The sequence below is a fragment of the Carassius carassius genome, chromosome 46 (assembly GCF_963082965.1).
Source record: "Carassius carassius chromosome 46, fCarCar2.1, whole genome shotgun sequence".
NCBI lineage: Eukaryota > Metazoa > Chordata > Actinopteri > Cypriniformes > Cyprinidae > Carassius > Carassius carassius.
The window spans coordinates 19867414-19885952 of record NC_081800.1 but is presented as its reverse complement, the minus strand read 5'-3'; the positions used below and the strand labels follow the sequence as shown (position 1 = coordinate 19885952).

Sequence of the window (18539 nt, the reverse complement as noted above, 5' to 3'; positions counted from 1 at the left end):
CAAGCACGATGTCAGACACTGTAATATGCTCTGGTCCCCTCCCTGCTTACCGTGGTGATGAGATGCATAGCAGATTGGCATCACTCAATGGCTGGATGTCTAAGTGGTGCCCACAGAATAACATAGGTTTCATAGACAATTGGACGAGCTTTTGGGGCAGACCTGACCTGTTTAAAAGAGATGGTCTTCATCCCTCCTGGGGTGGCGCCACTCTTCTCTCTAGAAATATGGCAAATAGTCTTAGTGTTTATACTTGACTAACTGGGGCCCAGGTCAGGAAGCAGACAGACTGGCTAAACCGACCGTCTGCTAGCCGCCTCCCGTCACAGAGGTCAGTTAATTCTCAGCACATAGAGACTTTTTCACCTAGATATCACACTATAGAGACTGTGTCTGTTCCCCGAACTAGAAAAAACAAAAAACGTCCAAACCAGGTTAAGATTAACAATTTAATTGAGGTTCAACAAATAAAAAACAGAAGCAATATGGATAAACAAATGATAAAGCTTGGCTTATTGAATATCAGATCCCTTTCTACGAAAACACTTTTTGTAAATAATATGATCACTGATCATAATATAGATGTACTCTGTTTGACAGAAACCTGGCTAAAACCTGATGATTACATTATTTTAAATGAGTCCACCCCCCAAGATTACTGTTATAAACATGAGCCACGTCTAAAAGGCAAAGGTGGAGGTGTTGCTTCAATTTATAACAACGTTTTCAGGATTTCTCAGAGGGCAGGCTACAAGTATAACTCGTTTGAAGTAATGGTACTTCATATAACATTATCCAAAGAAACAAATGTTAATGATAAATCCCCTGTTATGTTTGTACTGGCTACTGTATACAGGCCACCAGGGCACCATACAGACTTTATTAAAGAGTTTGGTGATTTTACATCTGAGTTAGTTCTGGCTGCAGATAAAGTTTTAATAGTTGGTGATTTTAATATCCATGTTGATAATGAAAACGATGCATTGGGATCAGCATTTATAGACATTCTGAACTCTATTGGTGTTAGACAACACGTTTCAGGACCTACTCATTGTCGAAATCATACTCTAGATTTAATACTGTCACATGGAATTGATGTTGATGGTGTTGAAATTATTCAGCCAAGTGATGATATCTCAGATCATTATTTAGTTCTTTGCAAAATTCATATAGCCAAAATTGTAAATTCTACTTCTTGTTACAAGTATGGAAGAACCATCACTTCTAACACAAAAGACTGCTTTTTAAGTTATCTTCCTGATGTATCCAAATTCCTTAGCATATCCAAAACCTCAGAACAACTTGATGATGTAACAGAAACTATGGACTCTCTCTTTTCTAGCACTTTAAATAAAGTTGCTCCTTTACGCTTAAGGAAGGTTAAGGAAAACAGTTTGACACCATGGTATAATGAGCATACTCGCACCCTAAAGAGAGCAGCCCGAAAAATGGAGCGCAGCTGGAGGAAAACAAAACTAGAGGTATTTCGTATTGCTTGGCGGGAAAGTAACATATCCTACAGAAAAGCATTAAAAACTGCTAGATCCGATTACTTTTCTTCTCTTTTAGAAGAAAACAAACATAACCCCAGGTATTTATTCAATACAGTGGCTAAATTAACGAAAAATAAAGCCTCAACAAGTGTTGACATTTCCCAACACCACAGCAGTAATGAGTTTATGAACTACTTTACTTCTAAAATCGATACTATTAGAGATAAAATTGCAACCATTCAGCCGTCAGCTATAGTATCACATCAGACAGTGCACTATAGACCCCCTGAGGAACAGTTCCACTCATTCTCTACCATAGGAGAGGAAGAATTGTATAAACTTGTTAAATAATCTAAACCAACAACATGTATGTTAGACCCTATACCATCTAAGCTCCTGAAAGAGGTGCTTCCAGAAGTCATAGATCCTCTTCTGACTATTATTAATTCCTCATTGTCATTAGGACATGTCCCCAAAACCTTCAAACTGGCTGTTATTAAGCCCCTCATCAAAAAACCACAACTTGACCCCAAAGAACTAGTTAATTATAGACCAATCTCGAATCTCCCTTTTCTGTCCAAGATACTAGAAAAGGTGGTATCCACACAATTATATTCCTTCTTAGAGAAAAATGGTATATGTGAGGATTTCCAGTCAGGATTTAGACCGTATCATAGTACTGAGACTGCTCTTCTTGGAGTTACAAATGATCTGCTCTTATCATCTGATCATGGGTGTATCTCTCTATTAGTTTTATTGGATCTTAGTGCTGCGTTTGACACAATTGACCACAACATTCTTTTGCATAGACTTGAATACTTTGTTGGCATCAGTGGAAGTGCATTAGCATGGTTTAAATCGTACTTATATGACCGCCATCAGTTCGTAGCAGTGAATGAAGATGTATCCTATCGATCACAAGTGCAGTATGGAGTACCTCAAGGCTCAGTACTAGGGCCGCTACTCTTCACGCTTTATATGTTACCCTTGGGAGATATCATCAGGAAACATGGTGTTAGCTTTCACTGTTATGCTGATGATACTCAGCTCTATATTTCTTCGCAGCCCAGTGAAACACACCAATTTGAAAAACTAATGGATTGCATAGTCGATATAAAAAACTGGATGACGAGTAATTTCTTACTGCTAAATTCTGAAAAAACAGAGGTGTTAATTATAGGACCTAAAAACTCTGCTTGTAATAACCTAGAACACTGTCTAAGACTTGATGGTTGCTCTGTCAATTCTTCGTCATCAGTTAGGAACCTAGGTGTGCTACTTGATCGCAATCTTTCCTTAGAAAGCCACGTTTCTAGCATTTGTAAAACTGCATTTTTCCATCTCAAAAATATATCTAAATTACGGCCTATGCTCTCAATGTCAAATGCAGAAATGTTAATCCATGCATTTATGACCTCAAGGTTAGATTATTGTAATGCTTTATTGGGTGGTTGTTCTGCACGCTTAGTAAACAAACTACAGCTAGTCCAAAATGCAGCAGCAAGAGTTCTTACTAGAACCAGGAAGTATGACCATATTAGCCCGGTCCTGTCAACACTGCACTGGCTCCCTATCAAGCATCGCATAGATTTTAAAATATTGCTTATTATATATAAAGCCCTGAATGGTTTAGCACCTCAGTATTTGAATGAGCTCCTTTTACATTATAATCCTCTACGTCCGCTACGTTCTCAAAACTCAGGCAATTTGATAATACCTAGAATATCAAAATCAACTGCAGGCGGCAGATCCTTTTCCTATTTGGCGCCCAAACTCTGGAATAACCTACCTAACATTGTTCGGGAGGCAGACACACTCTTGCAGTTTAAATCTAGATTAAAGACCCATCTCTTTAACCTGGCATACACATAACATACTAAAATGCTTTTATTATCCAAATCCGTTAAAGGATTTTTAGGCTGCATTAATTAGGTAAACCGGAACCGGAAACACTTCCCATAACAACCTATGTACTTGCTACATCATTAGAAGAATGGCATCTACGCTAATATTTGTCTGTTTCTCTCTCGTTCCGAGGTCACCGTGGCCACCAGATCCAGTCTGTGTCCAGATCAGTGGGTCACTGCAGTCACCCGGATCCAGTACGTATCCAGACCAGATGCTGGATCAGCACCTAGAAAGGACCTCTACATCCCTGAAAGACAGCGGAGACCAGGACAACTAGAGCCCCAGATACAGATCCCCTGTAAAGACCTTGTCTCAGAGGAGCACCAGGACAATACCACAGGAAACAGATGATTCTTCTGCACAATCTGACTTTGCTGCAGCCTGGAATTAAACTACTGGTTTCGTCTGGTCAGAGGAGAACTGGCCCCCCAACTGAGCCTGGTTTCTCCCAAGGTTTTTTTCTCCATTCTGTCACCGATGGAGTTTCGGTTCCTTGCCGCTGTCGCCTCTGGCTTGCTTAGTTGGGGACACTTCATCTACAGCGATATCGTTGACTTGATTGCAAATAAATGCACAGACACTATTTAACTGAACAGAGATGACATAACTGAATCCAATGATGAACTGCCTTTAACTATCATTTTTGCATTATTGACACTGTTTTCCTAATGAATGTTGTTCAGTTGCTTTGACGCAATGTATTTTGTTTAAAGCGCTATATAAATAAAGGTGACATTGACATTGACATTGATTATATTGTGGATTTTATACTTGTTTAAGTGCACAAAAACATCTTAATGCATAAAAAGTGAAGATGAACATGGTTTTTTTTTGTTCTCCTCTCACCGACCTTTCTCTTTCACTCTTTCAGTGTTATTCAGAGGCTCTGGCGTGATGTCATACCCAGGCGAGTCGGATGACAGAGAGCTGAGGCCGGTAGACTTCATCCAGCTTCAGCAGTACATTGACTGTAAGTCTGTGATGCCCACACATCCCTCCCACTCTCACTGAACACTCGGCCTCATTACAAACCATTACTCACTCTCAGTCCTTAAGTGCGAAATGACACTTTATTCTCAGGATTGAAAAAACATGCCAGTCGTGTGCATCCAACACATCTGTGAGCCCAGTTTACTTAGTTTTACATGGATGCATCTGCTTAAGTATTTAATACATAGACAACCATTGGTGGGAAAGACTGACTGATTGACACCATTTAGATATTGATAATGTCATTAAAATGATGGGATTAAAAAAAAAGTACATTTATAAAAATGGTAATTAATTTTCTTTCTTTACTCTTTATTTTAAGGCATTCTTATTACTGTGTAATTCTACAGTAAGGTACTGAGTAATATTAATTATCAACATGTGCTTAATATAGGGTTAGGGTTAGCATTAGGGTTTGGATTAAGGTTACTTGCATGTAATTATGCTAACTGAAATTTTACTGGTATTACTACATGCAAAAAAGTTTACACAGTACGTTTTCATTTCCTCATATAGTTCTTAATATATTGGATAAAATATAAAAATCACTAATATTTTTCACATTAAGCGATGTTATATATATATATATATATATCTCATAGAAATGTATACTTTACTGATATGTATAAAGCATCTGATAAATGCATAAATGTAAATAAAATATTCCAGGTGTTTTATCATGCATATAGACCATTTAATTTTAATTTCATACAGCTCATGAAAACCCAAAATTCCTATCTCAAAAAATTAGCATATCATGAAAAGGTTCTCTAAACGAGCTATTAACCTAATCATCTGAATCAACTAATTAACTCTAAACACCTGCAAAAGATTCCTGAGGCTTTTAAAAAACCCCAGCCTGGTTCATTACTCAAAACCGCAATCATGGGTAAGACTGCCGACCTGACTGCTGTCCAGAAGGCCATCATTGACATCCTCAAGCGAGAGGGTAAGACACAGAAAGAAATTTCTGAATGAATAGGCTGTTCCCAGAGTGCTGTATCAAGGCACGTCTGTGGGAAGGAAAAAGTGTGGCAAAAAACGCTGCACAACGAGAAGAGGTGACTGGACCCTGAGGAAGATTGTGGAGAAGGACCGATTCCAGACCTTGGGGGACCTGCGGAAGCAGTGGACTGAGTCTGGAGTAGAAACATCCAGAGCCACCGTGCACAGGCGTGTGCAGGAAATGGGCTACAGAGAAGCAGCACTGGACTGTTGCTCAGTGGTCCAAAGTACTTTTTTTGGATGAAAGCAAATTTTGCATGTCATTCGGAAATCAAGGTGCCAGAGTCTGGAGGAAGACTGGGGAGAAGGAAATGCCAAAATACCTGAAGTCCAGTGTCAAGTACCCACAGTCAGTGATGGTCTAGGGTGCCATGTCAGCTGCTGGTGTTGGTCCACTGTGTTTTATCAAGGGCAGGGTCAATGCAGCTAGCTATCAGGAGATTTTGGAGCACTTCATGCTTCCATCTGCTGAAAAGCTTTATGGAGATGAAGATTTTGTTTTTCAGCACGACCTGGCACCTGCTCACAGTGCCAAAACCACTGGTAAATGGTTTACTGACCATGGTATTACTGTGCTCAATTGGCCTGCCAACTCTCCTGACCTGAACCCCATAGAGAATCTGTGGGATATTGTGAAGAGAAAGTTGAGAGACGCAAGACCCAACACTCTGGATGAGCTTAAGGCCGCTATCGAAGCATCCTGGGCCTCCATAACACCTCAGCAGTGCCACAGGCTGATTGCCTCCATGCCACGCCGCATTGAAGCAGTCATTTCTGCAAAAGAATTCCCGACCAAGTATTGAGTGCATAACTGAACATAATTATTTGAAGGTTGACTTTTTTTTTTATTAAAAACACTTTTCTTTTATTGGTTGGATGAAATATGCTATTTTTTTGAGACGGGCATTTTGGGTTTTCATGAGCTGTATGCCAAAATCATCAGTATTAAAACAATAAAAGACCTGCAATATTTCAGTTGGTGTGCAATGAATCTAAAATATATGAAAGTTTAATTTTTATCATTACATTATGGAAGATAATGAACTTTATCACAATATGCAAATTTTTTGAGAAGGACCTCTATATATATATATATATATATATATATATATATATATATATATATATATATATATATATATATATATATATATATATATATATATATGTATGTATATATGTATATATATATGTATGTATATATGTATATATATATGTATGTATATATGTATATATATATATATATGTATATATATGTATATATATATATATATATATATATATATATATATGAATATATATGAATATGTATATATTTATTGTCTATTTAAAATGTATTTGACAAATATCTTTGTTATAATACATCTATGTCCTGGCTGGGATTTCTAAATTGCTTAAAATGTCATTCTTGCCAAAGATAATGACTGAAAAGAAGTTTGACTAATAGCATGCAGGCTGTATACATAATCCACCAATCATATCATGCAAGAAGGTGGGATTTACAGAGAACAGTCAAAACAGTGCAAAAATGCATACATATAATATATGAGGATTTTAGAGATTACATCAGGAGGAAAACAAAGCCAAAACCTATCCATTTTAGGCAATTTAGAGACCCCATCCAGGACATGTCCAGGAATAAGTCACATTTCACTGCTGGTTATATATTCTCTATATAATTGTGTATGTGATGAATAAAAAAACTTGAATCTTGAATAAGAGGAAATATGGTCTTCAGTGAAGAAAGACAATTTTCATATTCTGTAGTTGCAGTATCTGACCAGCAGTGACTAATAGGTTCATGCTAAGCAGCCAAACTTTGACCCTTTGGTTGCTCCATCCATGTGTCTCATGCATGAGTGAAGGATTTTTATACAGTAAGGTGTTGTAGATACTTGCCCTAAGTATTAGAGTTTCTGCTTAGCCTGTTTTTCATGCAGATTTGATGCAGATACAGTTCATTATAATGTGTGATGTCTGTGGTTCTTTGTGCCAATATGTCATCATGTTTTTTTTTCTCTTTCTCTCGTTTTTTGCTTCCTCCCACTCGCTCTGTCTATCTTTTTACAGACTGCAGTCTAAAAGTAAAAGATGTGTTAAAGGAATTCAATGCAGATGGCAGGTTAGCCAAGTACAGGCATGGAGAGGTGAGTGAACAGGCTGTCAGGGCCAACTGTCAGCACTCTGCTTTTACAGCATCTTAGTCCAATTACCCTTGAACAGATCCATCCATCTCTGTAATGTGAATCACTTCACGTCTGGTTAAGCATATCTGAGCTCATCCTCTGGACAATTCATGTAACGTGTACCTACTTAGTCAGGGAGTGCCATGTGTACCTCAGTACTGATTTTAGTGGCGTGTCCCACACAAAATTCATTGCCATTATGTGAAGCTGTAGTGGGTGGTTGCCAATTTTTTTTTTTTTTACTGCAGTTTCTATTCTAAGTAATTTTTAGCATGTTGCTACACATTTACTAAGGTATTCTGGTAACCCAAGCCAAAAGTGCTGATCCCCAAGTAGTTATATAGCGCTTTATACAATACAGATTGTGTCAAAGCAGCTTTACAGAGTTAAACAGAAAAATTGTGTCAATAATGTATGTGGACAATAGTAAACAGTTCATTTTTAATTCAGTTTAATTCATAATCCAGCTCAGTTCAGTTCTCTTCAAATAGTGTCTGGTCAACCAAGCCAACAATATTGTTGTTCCTGTGGCTCAGTGGTAGAGCATTGTGTTAACAGCACAAAGTAGTTAGTGGGTTCAAATCCCAGGGATCACACATACTGTTAAAAAAATAATAATGTATAGCCTGAATGCACTGTAAGTTGCTTTGGATGAAAGCATCTGCTAAATGCGTAAAAAAAGAAAAATGTTACAATTGCCAGAAATGAAGTATTTTATTCTTATTTTATTGTTAATAAAATGTTAAAATAGCTTTTATATTGTTAGTAATATTTCAAGTTGAACATTTACTGGACCGAAGCAACTTTTATCCATACATCTTTTTTTTTTAATAATAATGTTAACATTTAAATGTTTAGATTTTTATAATATTTCATAATATTTAAAATATTTATAAATAAAACAGACTTTTGAAGAATGTATTTTTTATACAAGTACTACATTTTTCTCTCACTCTTCATTGTTTTTCATTGCATATGTTTTGCCCTCCCCAACTGATATCTATATGAATTTTATGTATGCACTCTGATATACTGTTATAAAGATCTTATTGGTTTGCATCACAAGCTATCAGAATTTGATCACAAAAGGTTGATGTATCAAATATAATACAAAACATAAAATACATATAAAAATTACATGCATATTAAAATCTAAAATTATCTTATGTTTGGTTCGATAAACTGTTCCATTTAAAAAAAAAAAACATTTCTAACTATTTTGCTTTACGAGGTTAACTTACACATAGTCCATGTCTGCAGTACAGACAGTGCAGGATGAGCTACACACCTTAGCCCTAAGTCTAATGCTTCCAATCACAATTATAATAGTTAAACCACAGGATTGTTCCGTGTAAAATGGAAAGTCGAGGGATTATAGCTCTTAAAGATTTGTTATTCAGCCATTCTCATGTTGCAAAGATTTAGTCTTTATACCTGATATGTGCACTAGTTTTTCAGCTGACTGTGTGCTGACTTGGCTCTCAAACACTGCACTGCATGTTGCAGGTGTTTTGTTTCAGTAATTTTTGTGTTCGTCACACGCTAAGCTTTATATGTTGCTCGTGTTGGGCAACTAAAACAAAATAAACAACGAATTTTGTCATGGAAGTCTTATGTATGTTAGAATGGGAGGAGTATCTGACTGTAACACGGCCTATATCTCCGATTTCCTCCAGATAGAGCAGCAGTATCCTGAGGCCTTTGAAGTTTGAATACAACTTGCTAGGTTTTTTTTCTCTTATTAACTCTATTAAAATCTAGGACAGGAACAGCAGGCACTTAGTAGAACTAGGAGTAGGTTTGTAGTGCACAATCGAATTGGATCTCAAATACACCCCCTTGAGAAGGTTTCAGATTATTTTATGGCTTTATTAGTTTCCAGTGATGTGTACTTTCTGAATGATTATCAAAATAGATGCTATTAAAAAGCCCAGTGATCTATTCCAAAAACTAAGTGTCTGTGGTTTGTGTTTGTGTGTGTATTTTGTGCTCCTTAAATGCGTAGCCGCCTTTAATGAGGCACACTCATCCTTTATTGTACAAAATGATTTGTCTTTAGTGCATTGATGAGGAAGGTTTCCGCCTCTTCCTGAAAACGTATTTGGAGGAGGAGGACTTCCCAACAGACCTGTGCCAGCGGCTGTTCAGATCCTTCCAGAACTCAGAGTCAGCAAAATCAGATGAAAACAGTGGGTCACGCATATGCTTATATATGTATATGAGTCTACACACACATACACATTTTTGAATTCAATTAATGCTTGTATTCATAATATAGACACATTAAAGTAATTAAAAGTGACAGTAAAGACATTTTTGATGTTATAATGTTTTGATTTCTCTGTCAAATAAATGCTGTTGTTTTGAACGTTCTATTCATTAAAGAATCCTGAAACGAAGTACAGTATGGTTTCCACAGAAATATTAAGCAGAACAACTGTTTTCAACATTGATAAAAACAAGAAATTATTCTTGAGCAGCAAGACTCACGGGGGAATAAATTGCATTTTAAAATATGTTGAAATAGAAAAAAAGTTATTTTAAATAGTGGGAATATTGCACACTATTACTGAACAAAGGATTTCTTGTATTCTGTATATAAGGCTGTCTTTGCTTTCTCTCTTAGGGGAAGTCTTTCTGAAGGATGTGTCCTGTTATTTCTCACTCCTGGAAGACGGGCAGCCCAGGGACAAACTTGAATGTAAATCTAAATTTTTTGCCACTTCCAATATCTATGAAGATTGTTGGCATCTTTGCAACACGTCTTCATGTTTTTCCCTTCGCAGTTGCCTTTAGACTCTATGACAGAGATGGCAACGGTGTCCTGGACAGTTCGGTGGGTGGTCTTAGCCTGAAATGTAATCTACTTCCAATTCCTCATTATGCAACAAAACTGAATCATCATGCTCAAATTACATCTTTCTGTAATATCTGTAACCAGTCATGTTTCTGAAAAACAGGAAGTTGACCGCATTATTGCCCAGATGATGCATGCAGCAGATTACCTCGGTTGGCATGTGTCTGAACTGAGGCCTGTGAGTTGTGTTTTGTTTGTGTGTGTGATATTTGCTGGGAAGAAGTGAAATGCCTATGTGCTCGACAAGATATTTTCCATCTTAACCACACCTTTCTGAAGAGAAATTCCTTCTAATTTTGGCATGAATCAACTTGTCATGGGGCAAAATAAGGACACGATTGTTGCGTAATGTTGCTCCTTTTGATTCAAATGATCTCCTTAAGTTATGATTTAGTTACATCATAAACAGGTCAGAACAGAAATGCACAGATATAATAATACAAAAGCATATCCTTTTCTCATTGCACATTGTGCTTGTTCTCAGGTTCTAAAGGACATGATGACAGCAATTGACGCAGATAGCAGTGGAACGGTGTCATTACAGGAATGGGTGGAGGGGGGAATGAATAATGTCCCTCTACTGGTTTTACTGGGACTGAAGGTAAGAAAACACAGTTCAAGATGCAATTGAGAGCTGCAGAGAGCTGCTCTTGTTGGAGTGTACAAGACTGTACCTCAGATTACACTGCTCAGAAGCAAAAAGAAAACAATGTCAAATTTAGTAGATATATGTATGTATTACGCTCTGTCCTTCTGAGAACACTTTAGGTTCTGTTGTCTCAATATAGCATGACAAAAGCCTGCTGAATTTGCAGCACTAATTTTCATTTGTGTTTTATGTCTAATTTTTTTATATATAGATTTTTTGTTTGTTTTACATTTTATTGTCTTAGAATGATTTCCAAATAATAGTGTGAAATAATACTGGAGTAAAGGCTGCTGAAAATTTTACTTTGGCATTGAAGGAATATTTTATTTTTAATAAAAAATATATATATATATATTTTATGTTGTGATAATATTTCATAATATTACTATTACAAGAATTATTTTCTGCAACTACCTATTCTGAAATTTGGTTGAGTATACTGTCTCTTCAGAGGGACAGGAGGGTGGTACTCTGGTAATCTTTGTTCTCTGTTTTAATAAAAAGACAATAAAAATATTGATATAAAAAGTCAAGAAACTTTTTAAAAATTGTTTAAAAAAAAAAAAAAACCTTACCAACTATTTGGTTACATTCCTGGGAATTGTGTTGAATGCATTTATTTAAACCCTGGCACAAGTAACAAGTAACATCATGCTCACATACCCACAAACACTTATATGCACAGCCAAATGCCCATTAGCATTATTTGTACTTATTTTTAAAATTAATTGATTAATTTTTTTTAATGTGATTTTGTTTCCCTTTTATTTTTATTTGTTTAATTGTATTATTATTTCCTTTTTTACTTTTATCAAGCACATATAACATATGGTCGATAAGAACTTGTCAGTGGTAAACCCATATAGATTTTTGATTAATCCAAATATTACAGCACATGTCTGTGGTGATTCATAACCTTTAGGCATATACAGTCGTGGCCAAAAGTTTTGAGAATGACATAAATATTAGTTTTCAAAAAGTTTGCTGCTAAACTGCTTTTAGATCTTTGTTTCAGTTGTTTCTGTGATGTACTGAAATATAATTACAAGCACTTCATATGTTTCAAAGGCTTTTATTGACAATTACATGACATTTATGCAAAGAGTCAGTATTTGCAGTGTTGGCCCTTCTTTTTCAGGACCTCTGCAGTTCGACTGGGCATGCTCTCAATCAACTTCTGGGCCAAATCCTGACTGATAGCAACCCATTCTTTCATAATCACTTCTTGGAGTTTGTCAGAATTAGTGGGTTTTTGTTTGTCCACCGCCTCTTGAGGATTGACCACAAGTTCTACCAGAAAGACTCGGAGAAGAAATTGTAACGATTCATCCATTTATTTAAGACCCAGCAAGCTACATGGTTGTATTTGGCGTAGGCCCCATCCGTAAATAGCTGTCCGAGGGTACGGATTCGGTATTTCCTGCCTGAAGATGAAGGCAGGGGCGCAGCCGACCCCCGTGAGGTTTTAGGAGGGACCATTCTGGTGGTGGTGGGGTGGTTGGAGGGGAAGAACATCCTGCGGTGGTAAGGGAGATGCAGAGAAGAAGCTTTTAATTTGTGAGGGAGGAGCCCATCTTGGTGGTGGAGGGGTGGGTGGTGGTGAGTGAAGCGTTCAGCATCTGCAAACTCAGACAAGTGTAAGCACAGGTTCTTTTATACTTCTATCATTAGAACGTGATTGGACAATTGAGAAGGTAATAGGTGATGCTAACAATTGAGTCTTCCTGGCAGAACTTATGCTAAAGCTTTCATTTCTCAATGGGATTAAGATCAAGTTTCCAGGCCATGGACCCAAAATGTCAACATTCTGGTCCCCGAGCCACTTAGTTATCACATTTGCCTTATGGCACGGTGCTCCATTGTGCTGGAAAATGCATTGTTCTTCACCAAACTATTGTTGGATTGTTGGAAGAAGTTGCTGTTGGAGGGTGTTTTGGTACCATTCTTTATTAATGGCTGTGTTTTTGGGCAGAATTGTGAGTGAGCCCACTCCCTTGGATGAGAAGCAACCCCACACATGAATGGTGTCAGGATGCTTCACTGTTGGCATGACACAGGACTGATGGTAGCGCTCACCTTTTTTTCTCCGAACAAGCCTTTTCCCAGATGCCCCAAACAATCGGAAAGGGGCTTCATCGGAGAATATGACTTTGCCCCAGTCCTCAGCAGTCCATTCACTATACTTTCTGCAGAAGATCAATCTGTCCCTGAGGTTTTTTTTGGAGAGAAGTGGCTTCTTTGCTGCCCTTCTTGACACCAGGCCATCTTCCAAAAGTCTTGGCCTCACTGTGCGTGCAGATGCGCTCACACCTGCCTGCTGCCATTCCTGAGCAAGCTCTGCACTGGTGGCACTCCGATCCCGCAGCTGAATCCTCTTTAGGAGACGATCCTGGCGCTTGCTGGACTTTCTTGGACGCCCTGAAGCCTTCTTTACAAGAATTGAACCTCTTTCCTTGAAGTTCTTGATGATCCTATAAATTGTTGATTTAGGAGCAATCTTAGTAGCCACAATATCCTTGCCTGTGAAGCCATTTTTATGCAACGCAATGATGGCTGCACGCGTTTCTTTGCAGGTCACCATGGTTAACAATGGAAGAACAATGATTTCAAGCATCACCCTCCTTTTAACATGTCAAGTCTGCCATTCTAACCCAATAAGCCTGACATAATGATCTCCAATGATCACCAATTTTTTTTTATTCTGGGAAAGAGTTAAAAGACATTGTGAGAAATGTGGAAAGGGAGATGGAATGGGTTAAGAAATGGTTTGATATTAATAAGCTGTCACTGAATATGAGTAAAACAAAGTTTATGATCTGGGGTAAAAGTAGTGTGACAGAAGTGAAAGTAAGAATAGGGGTGGAGGAAATAGAAAGAGTTAATGAAATAAAATTTTTGGGCGTTATATTAGACTGTAAATTGGGGTGGAAAAAGCATATTGATTATGTAAAATCTAAAATCTCAAAGACAGTTGTGATATTAAATAGGATTGGGAATTTGTTAAATAAGAAGGCATTATTTATGTTATATGCATCATTATTTGTTCCATATTTAACGTATTGTCTGGAGATTTGGGGTAATACGTATAAGACATACACCCAACCACTTTTTACTTTACAAAAGAGAGCTTTACGTATCATAACAAGATCACAATATAGGGATCATACAAATGATTTATTTTTTAAATTAAACATTCTAAAATTCTATGATTTAGTGGATTACAAGGTTACATTGATAATGTATAAAGTATACTATAAAATGCTGCCTGATAAAATTTTGAGTATGTTTGAGAAACGTTATTGTAAGTATGAGTTAAAAGGAACATGTTTGTTTAAAAAACTGAAGGTAAGAACAAATATTAGATGTAGAACTATCCCTGTAAGAGGAGTGAATTTATGGAATTGTTTGCATATAGATCTTAAATTGACACAAACAATAAGTGGATTTAAACGGCTCCTAAGAAACAAGATAATACTTTCATATAGATAGGTTTTTTTTGGGTGATTAATGTCTATGACTTTTTTGTTTCAAGTGTTTGCACGAAGAGAATTGAGTACTGCTTGACTGTTTGTAAAAATTGAGAGGGATAGGCGTCAATAAGCCTTGAGCTTCAGCCTATACCCTTTGGTTTAATCAAAAGTTATGTATATGATGAATTGAATATTTGTTATTGTATATTTGTTAGTGATAAACCAAAAAAATAAACGAAATGAAATCTCCAGCCTTGTGCTCGTCAACATTCTCACCTGAGTTAACAAGACGATTACTGAAATGATCTCAGCAGGTCCTTTAATGACAGCAATGAAATGCAGTGGAAAGGTTTTTTTTGGGATTAAGTTAATTTTCATGGCAAAGAAGGACTATGTAATTCATCTGATCACTCTTCATAACATTCTGGAGTATATGCAAATTGCTATTATAAAAACTTAAGCAGCAACTTTTCCAATTTCCAATATTTATGTAATTCTCAAAACTTTTGGCCACGACTGTACAGTACATAGCAGCATTGAAATGTGTTTAGACTTGATGCAAACCAGAAATCCCTTGTATCTTATTGGCACGCCATGCATAAGATCTACTTTACATGACATCTCATTAAAATAATAAGTGAGTGAAGTGACATTCAGCCAAGTATGGTGACCCATACTCAGAATTTGTGCTCTGCATTTAACCCATCCGAAATGCACACACACAGAGCAGTGAACACACACACACACACTGTGAGCACACACCCAGAGCAGTGGGCAGCCATTTATGCTGCGGCGCCCAGGGAGCAGTTGGGGGTTCAATGCCTTGCTCAAGGGCACCTAAGTCGTGGTATTGAGGGTGGAGAGAGAACTGTACATGCACTCCCCCCACCTACAATTCCTGCCAGCCCGGGACTCGAACTCACAATCTTTCGATTGGGAGTCCGACTCTCTAACCATTAGGCCACGACTTCCCCAAAGTATGCATCTGAATAAGGCATGTATTCAGAATATCCCTGTAATGCATATTTTCACACAAGCCGCTTGACAGCTTCAAAATGCAAGCTCAAGCTAGCTTCCAGAAAGTAACACTAGAGCAGTATCTGGCTTCATACTCCTCTGGTGGGGGAACATAAGCCATTCAACTCTCAGGACTCTTGTATCTGTCCATACTGTGCTAGTGTGCAAGACCTGGAGACAAGCCACAGAGTTAACAGCTACTTTTTTCCATGACTAAATACATCCAAATATAATTAAACCAAAGCTCAACTTTTAAATGCTAAGCCAGTGTCACTTCCATGCTAGAAATGTGTATTTAGTACTAATAAGTATGGTTCACAGTTAAACCACATAGGCGAAGTCAGTACGGAAGTTATAACTGCTAGACATTTGTTGTTATCACCAGTGGTCACAGTCCGTTACAGCAAATGTAGTTTGTGCTGTCATGTAGATTATTTTAATCACATGAATTTAGAATATATATATTCCAAACTGTCTAGCGTTTGGGAGCCAGAGCTTTGTATCATGGTTATGCTTAACCATGTATCAAAGCCAGGGACTTCCCAGTGTGCTAATTCTACATGCCCAAGTGGCACATGGGGGCTATGCTGAGCCATCAGGGCTAGTTACAGCATGGCTGTGTGGGCTACAGTTTCTGACCTCCTGTTAGACCGCCTGAAGTTCCTGCCTGAGTCATCCAAACCAATAATATTCTGAATTATTACTAATTCTCTAATGTGACTGCGTGATTCAATGTCCTCAGCTCACTTTAACCACCTCCAGCCAGCCGCTGAATTCATAAAGATTTGCCTTAGGTGTAAGATAAGGAAGCAATGTGAAATGAACAAGAAAACTACACTCTTGAGTCTGAGAGAGGTTCAAAAACACTTTCCACTGATTAGCATTTTTTTAATGGTTATGTCATCATCATCATGTCGTTTCTAAAACAGATGAAAACATTTCATCTTATCTATTGTCCAAAACTAAAAATGATGTCATCATTTATTCACCCCAATGTTGTTCCAGATCCGTTTGCTGTTATTTTTTGTGTGAACCACAGGAGAATTTCTAGTGAATCCTCACTCATGCATTTTTTTACGCTTCAAAAATGGCAACAAAAAAAACCCCCAAAAAAGTATTACCAGAGTAGTTCATGTGACTCATCTGCTATTTTTCAAGTCTTCTGAAGTCATTGATTCACAGCTGCAACTGGTTCCTCGAGTCAGTGAGTTGAATTTAAGAACCAAATCCATGAATAAATGAGCTGATTCTTTTAATTGCACCGTCTGATCCAGTTACAAAATCAAACTGATTTGTTCATGAATCACAAATTGTTTATGGATCGTGGTGCTGTCGCATTAGTGGAATTTTTTGTGAAATTTCTGTTGGTCAATACTGCAAATTTATGCAACTAACTTGAACTTGTCGCAAAATCAGTCTGGGGAAATCTTTGACCATAATGCCAAATTTCCAATTGTGTGGATATTTAGCCTGTGAGAATTTGCTGAGCATCAGTAAATGTGACCCGACCTTTAATAATTTGTTCATTTTGGTTTGAAATAACATGAGAGTGAGTAAATAATGATAAATGTTCTTTTGTCATTAGGGTACATATTTCATAGCTACATTTACACTCTGGTTATAGACAGATTAAAGAAATGTGTATCATTAGCTTCATAGGAACATATATTGAATGTAACATTTTACAGAATTAGATTAATAGAAAAAACATAACCTGTTCTATAACATGATGATTTTCTGCTTACCAAAGATGACCCAGAGAGACGGTCAGCACCTGTGGAGGATGAAACACTTCAACAAGCCTGTGTACTGCAACGTCTGTCAGAATATGCTGCTGGGGCTGCGCAAACAGGGTCTCTGCTGCGTCTGTGAGTGGAATTCTGGGAAATTTACAAGAAAGGCTCACAGCTTGTTTTGCAAATGTGATCAATAATTCCTGACTGCCAATAAAATGTTTTATTTTAGCAATTAAAATGCTAACATTTTCGAGATCTATTCCTGAAGTCCACTGTGTCAGTGTGTATTGTGGTTTATCTACCTAGCTCAAAATGTAGCTATGCATAACCTTGCAAATTCATATGTGTGGTCCTGATCCGTTTGCTATCATACACAGGCTGCAAATACACAGTCCATGGCCGATGTGCAAATAAAAACCCGGCTCCGTGCACCCGCACATATGTGATGTCAAAGAAAGAGACAGGGGTAAGAACACTTTTATTTCTTTTCTTTTGCTTTTTTAAATTGAATATAAAACCAATACTATTAAACATTTCAGTAATTAATGACATCACTGCAAAAACTTTTCAGCAATGTGCAAAAGGCTTAAAAACTGCACAAACAACCTTTAATGCTACTTGTATATGTTAGTAAATAAAATTGTATATTAAAAAGAAAAAAAAGGAATAAGATTTAAAAGAACACATTTTAATAAGTACATATCTTTTAAATAGTGTAAAAATGTGCTACATGTATTAAAAATAAAGTTCCATTTTATTTCTTATTCGACTGGGAACATTGTCCCAGGTCCTGGGATGAGAGTGTCTCACCAAGGTCCTCTACTTTAGATCTTACTTTAAGCATCTTCTGTAAGCTTTTTTGTTGTTGTTGTTTTTTAGTACTGCCATCAAGTAGACACTGGAAATGTAAATAGCATATGTGCATCTAATTTGTTTGCATGCAGATTGCGGCCCATGACTGGGTGAGTGGAAACTGTGATTCTGGGAAGTGTGACCAGTGTCAGAAGAAGATTAAGAGTTTGCACGGCCTCACTGGAAAACGCTGTGTCTGGTGTCACTCTATGGTGAGATTGGGACTTTCTGAAAAACTACAGTACAAAATACTGTTGCTGAATATCATTATATAATAAGAGATTAAGTGTACATAGCAGCAGTTGGGAAAAAAAGAAATGCACTTCAAGAATCATTGCTGTCAAAATATCAGAATTGAAGCAGGTCAATTTGTCAT

At 37.2% G+C, this 18539-nt stretch overlaps 1 protein-coding gene across 2 annotated transcripts in view; it reads left to right on the top strand.

Moving 5' to 3' along the window:
• LOC132128894 (diacylglycerol kinase beta-like) overlaps positions 1-18539 on the top strand; it is a 41161-nt gene that overhangs the window by 16577 nt on the left and 6045 nt on the right. Inside the window, exons 2-11 of one of the 2 annotated variants that reach the window (XM_059540280.1) lie at positions 4273-4371; positions 7467-7543; positions 9642-9771; positions 10209-10283; positions 10369-10418; positions 10543-10617; positions 10924-11040; positions 17326-17443; positions 17689-17777; positions 18256-18375. In XM_059540280.1, coding sequence (XP_059396263.1) covers positions 4296-4371; positions 7467-7543; positions 9642-9771; positions 10209-10283; positions 10369-10418; positions 10543-10617; positions 10924-11040; positions 17326-17443; positions 17689-17777; positions 18256-18375 — 927 coding nt within the window. In that variant the 5' untranslated portion in view covers positions 4273-4295. Of the gene's footprint in view, positions 1-4272; positions 4372-7466; positions 7544-9641; positions 9772-10208; positions 10284-10368; positions 10441-10542; positions 10618-10923; positions 11041-17325; positions 17444-17688; positions 17778-18255; positions 18376-18539 lie in introns of those variants that run through there. The other variant, XM_059540281.1, reaches the window with a different exon arrangement.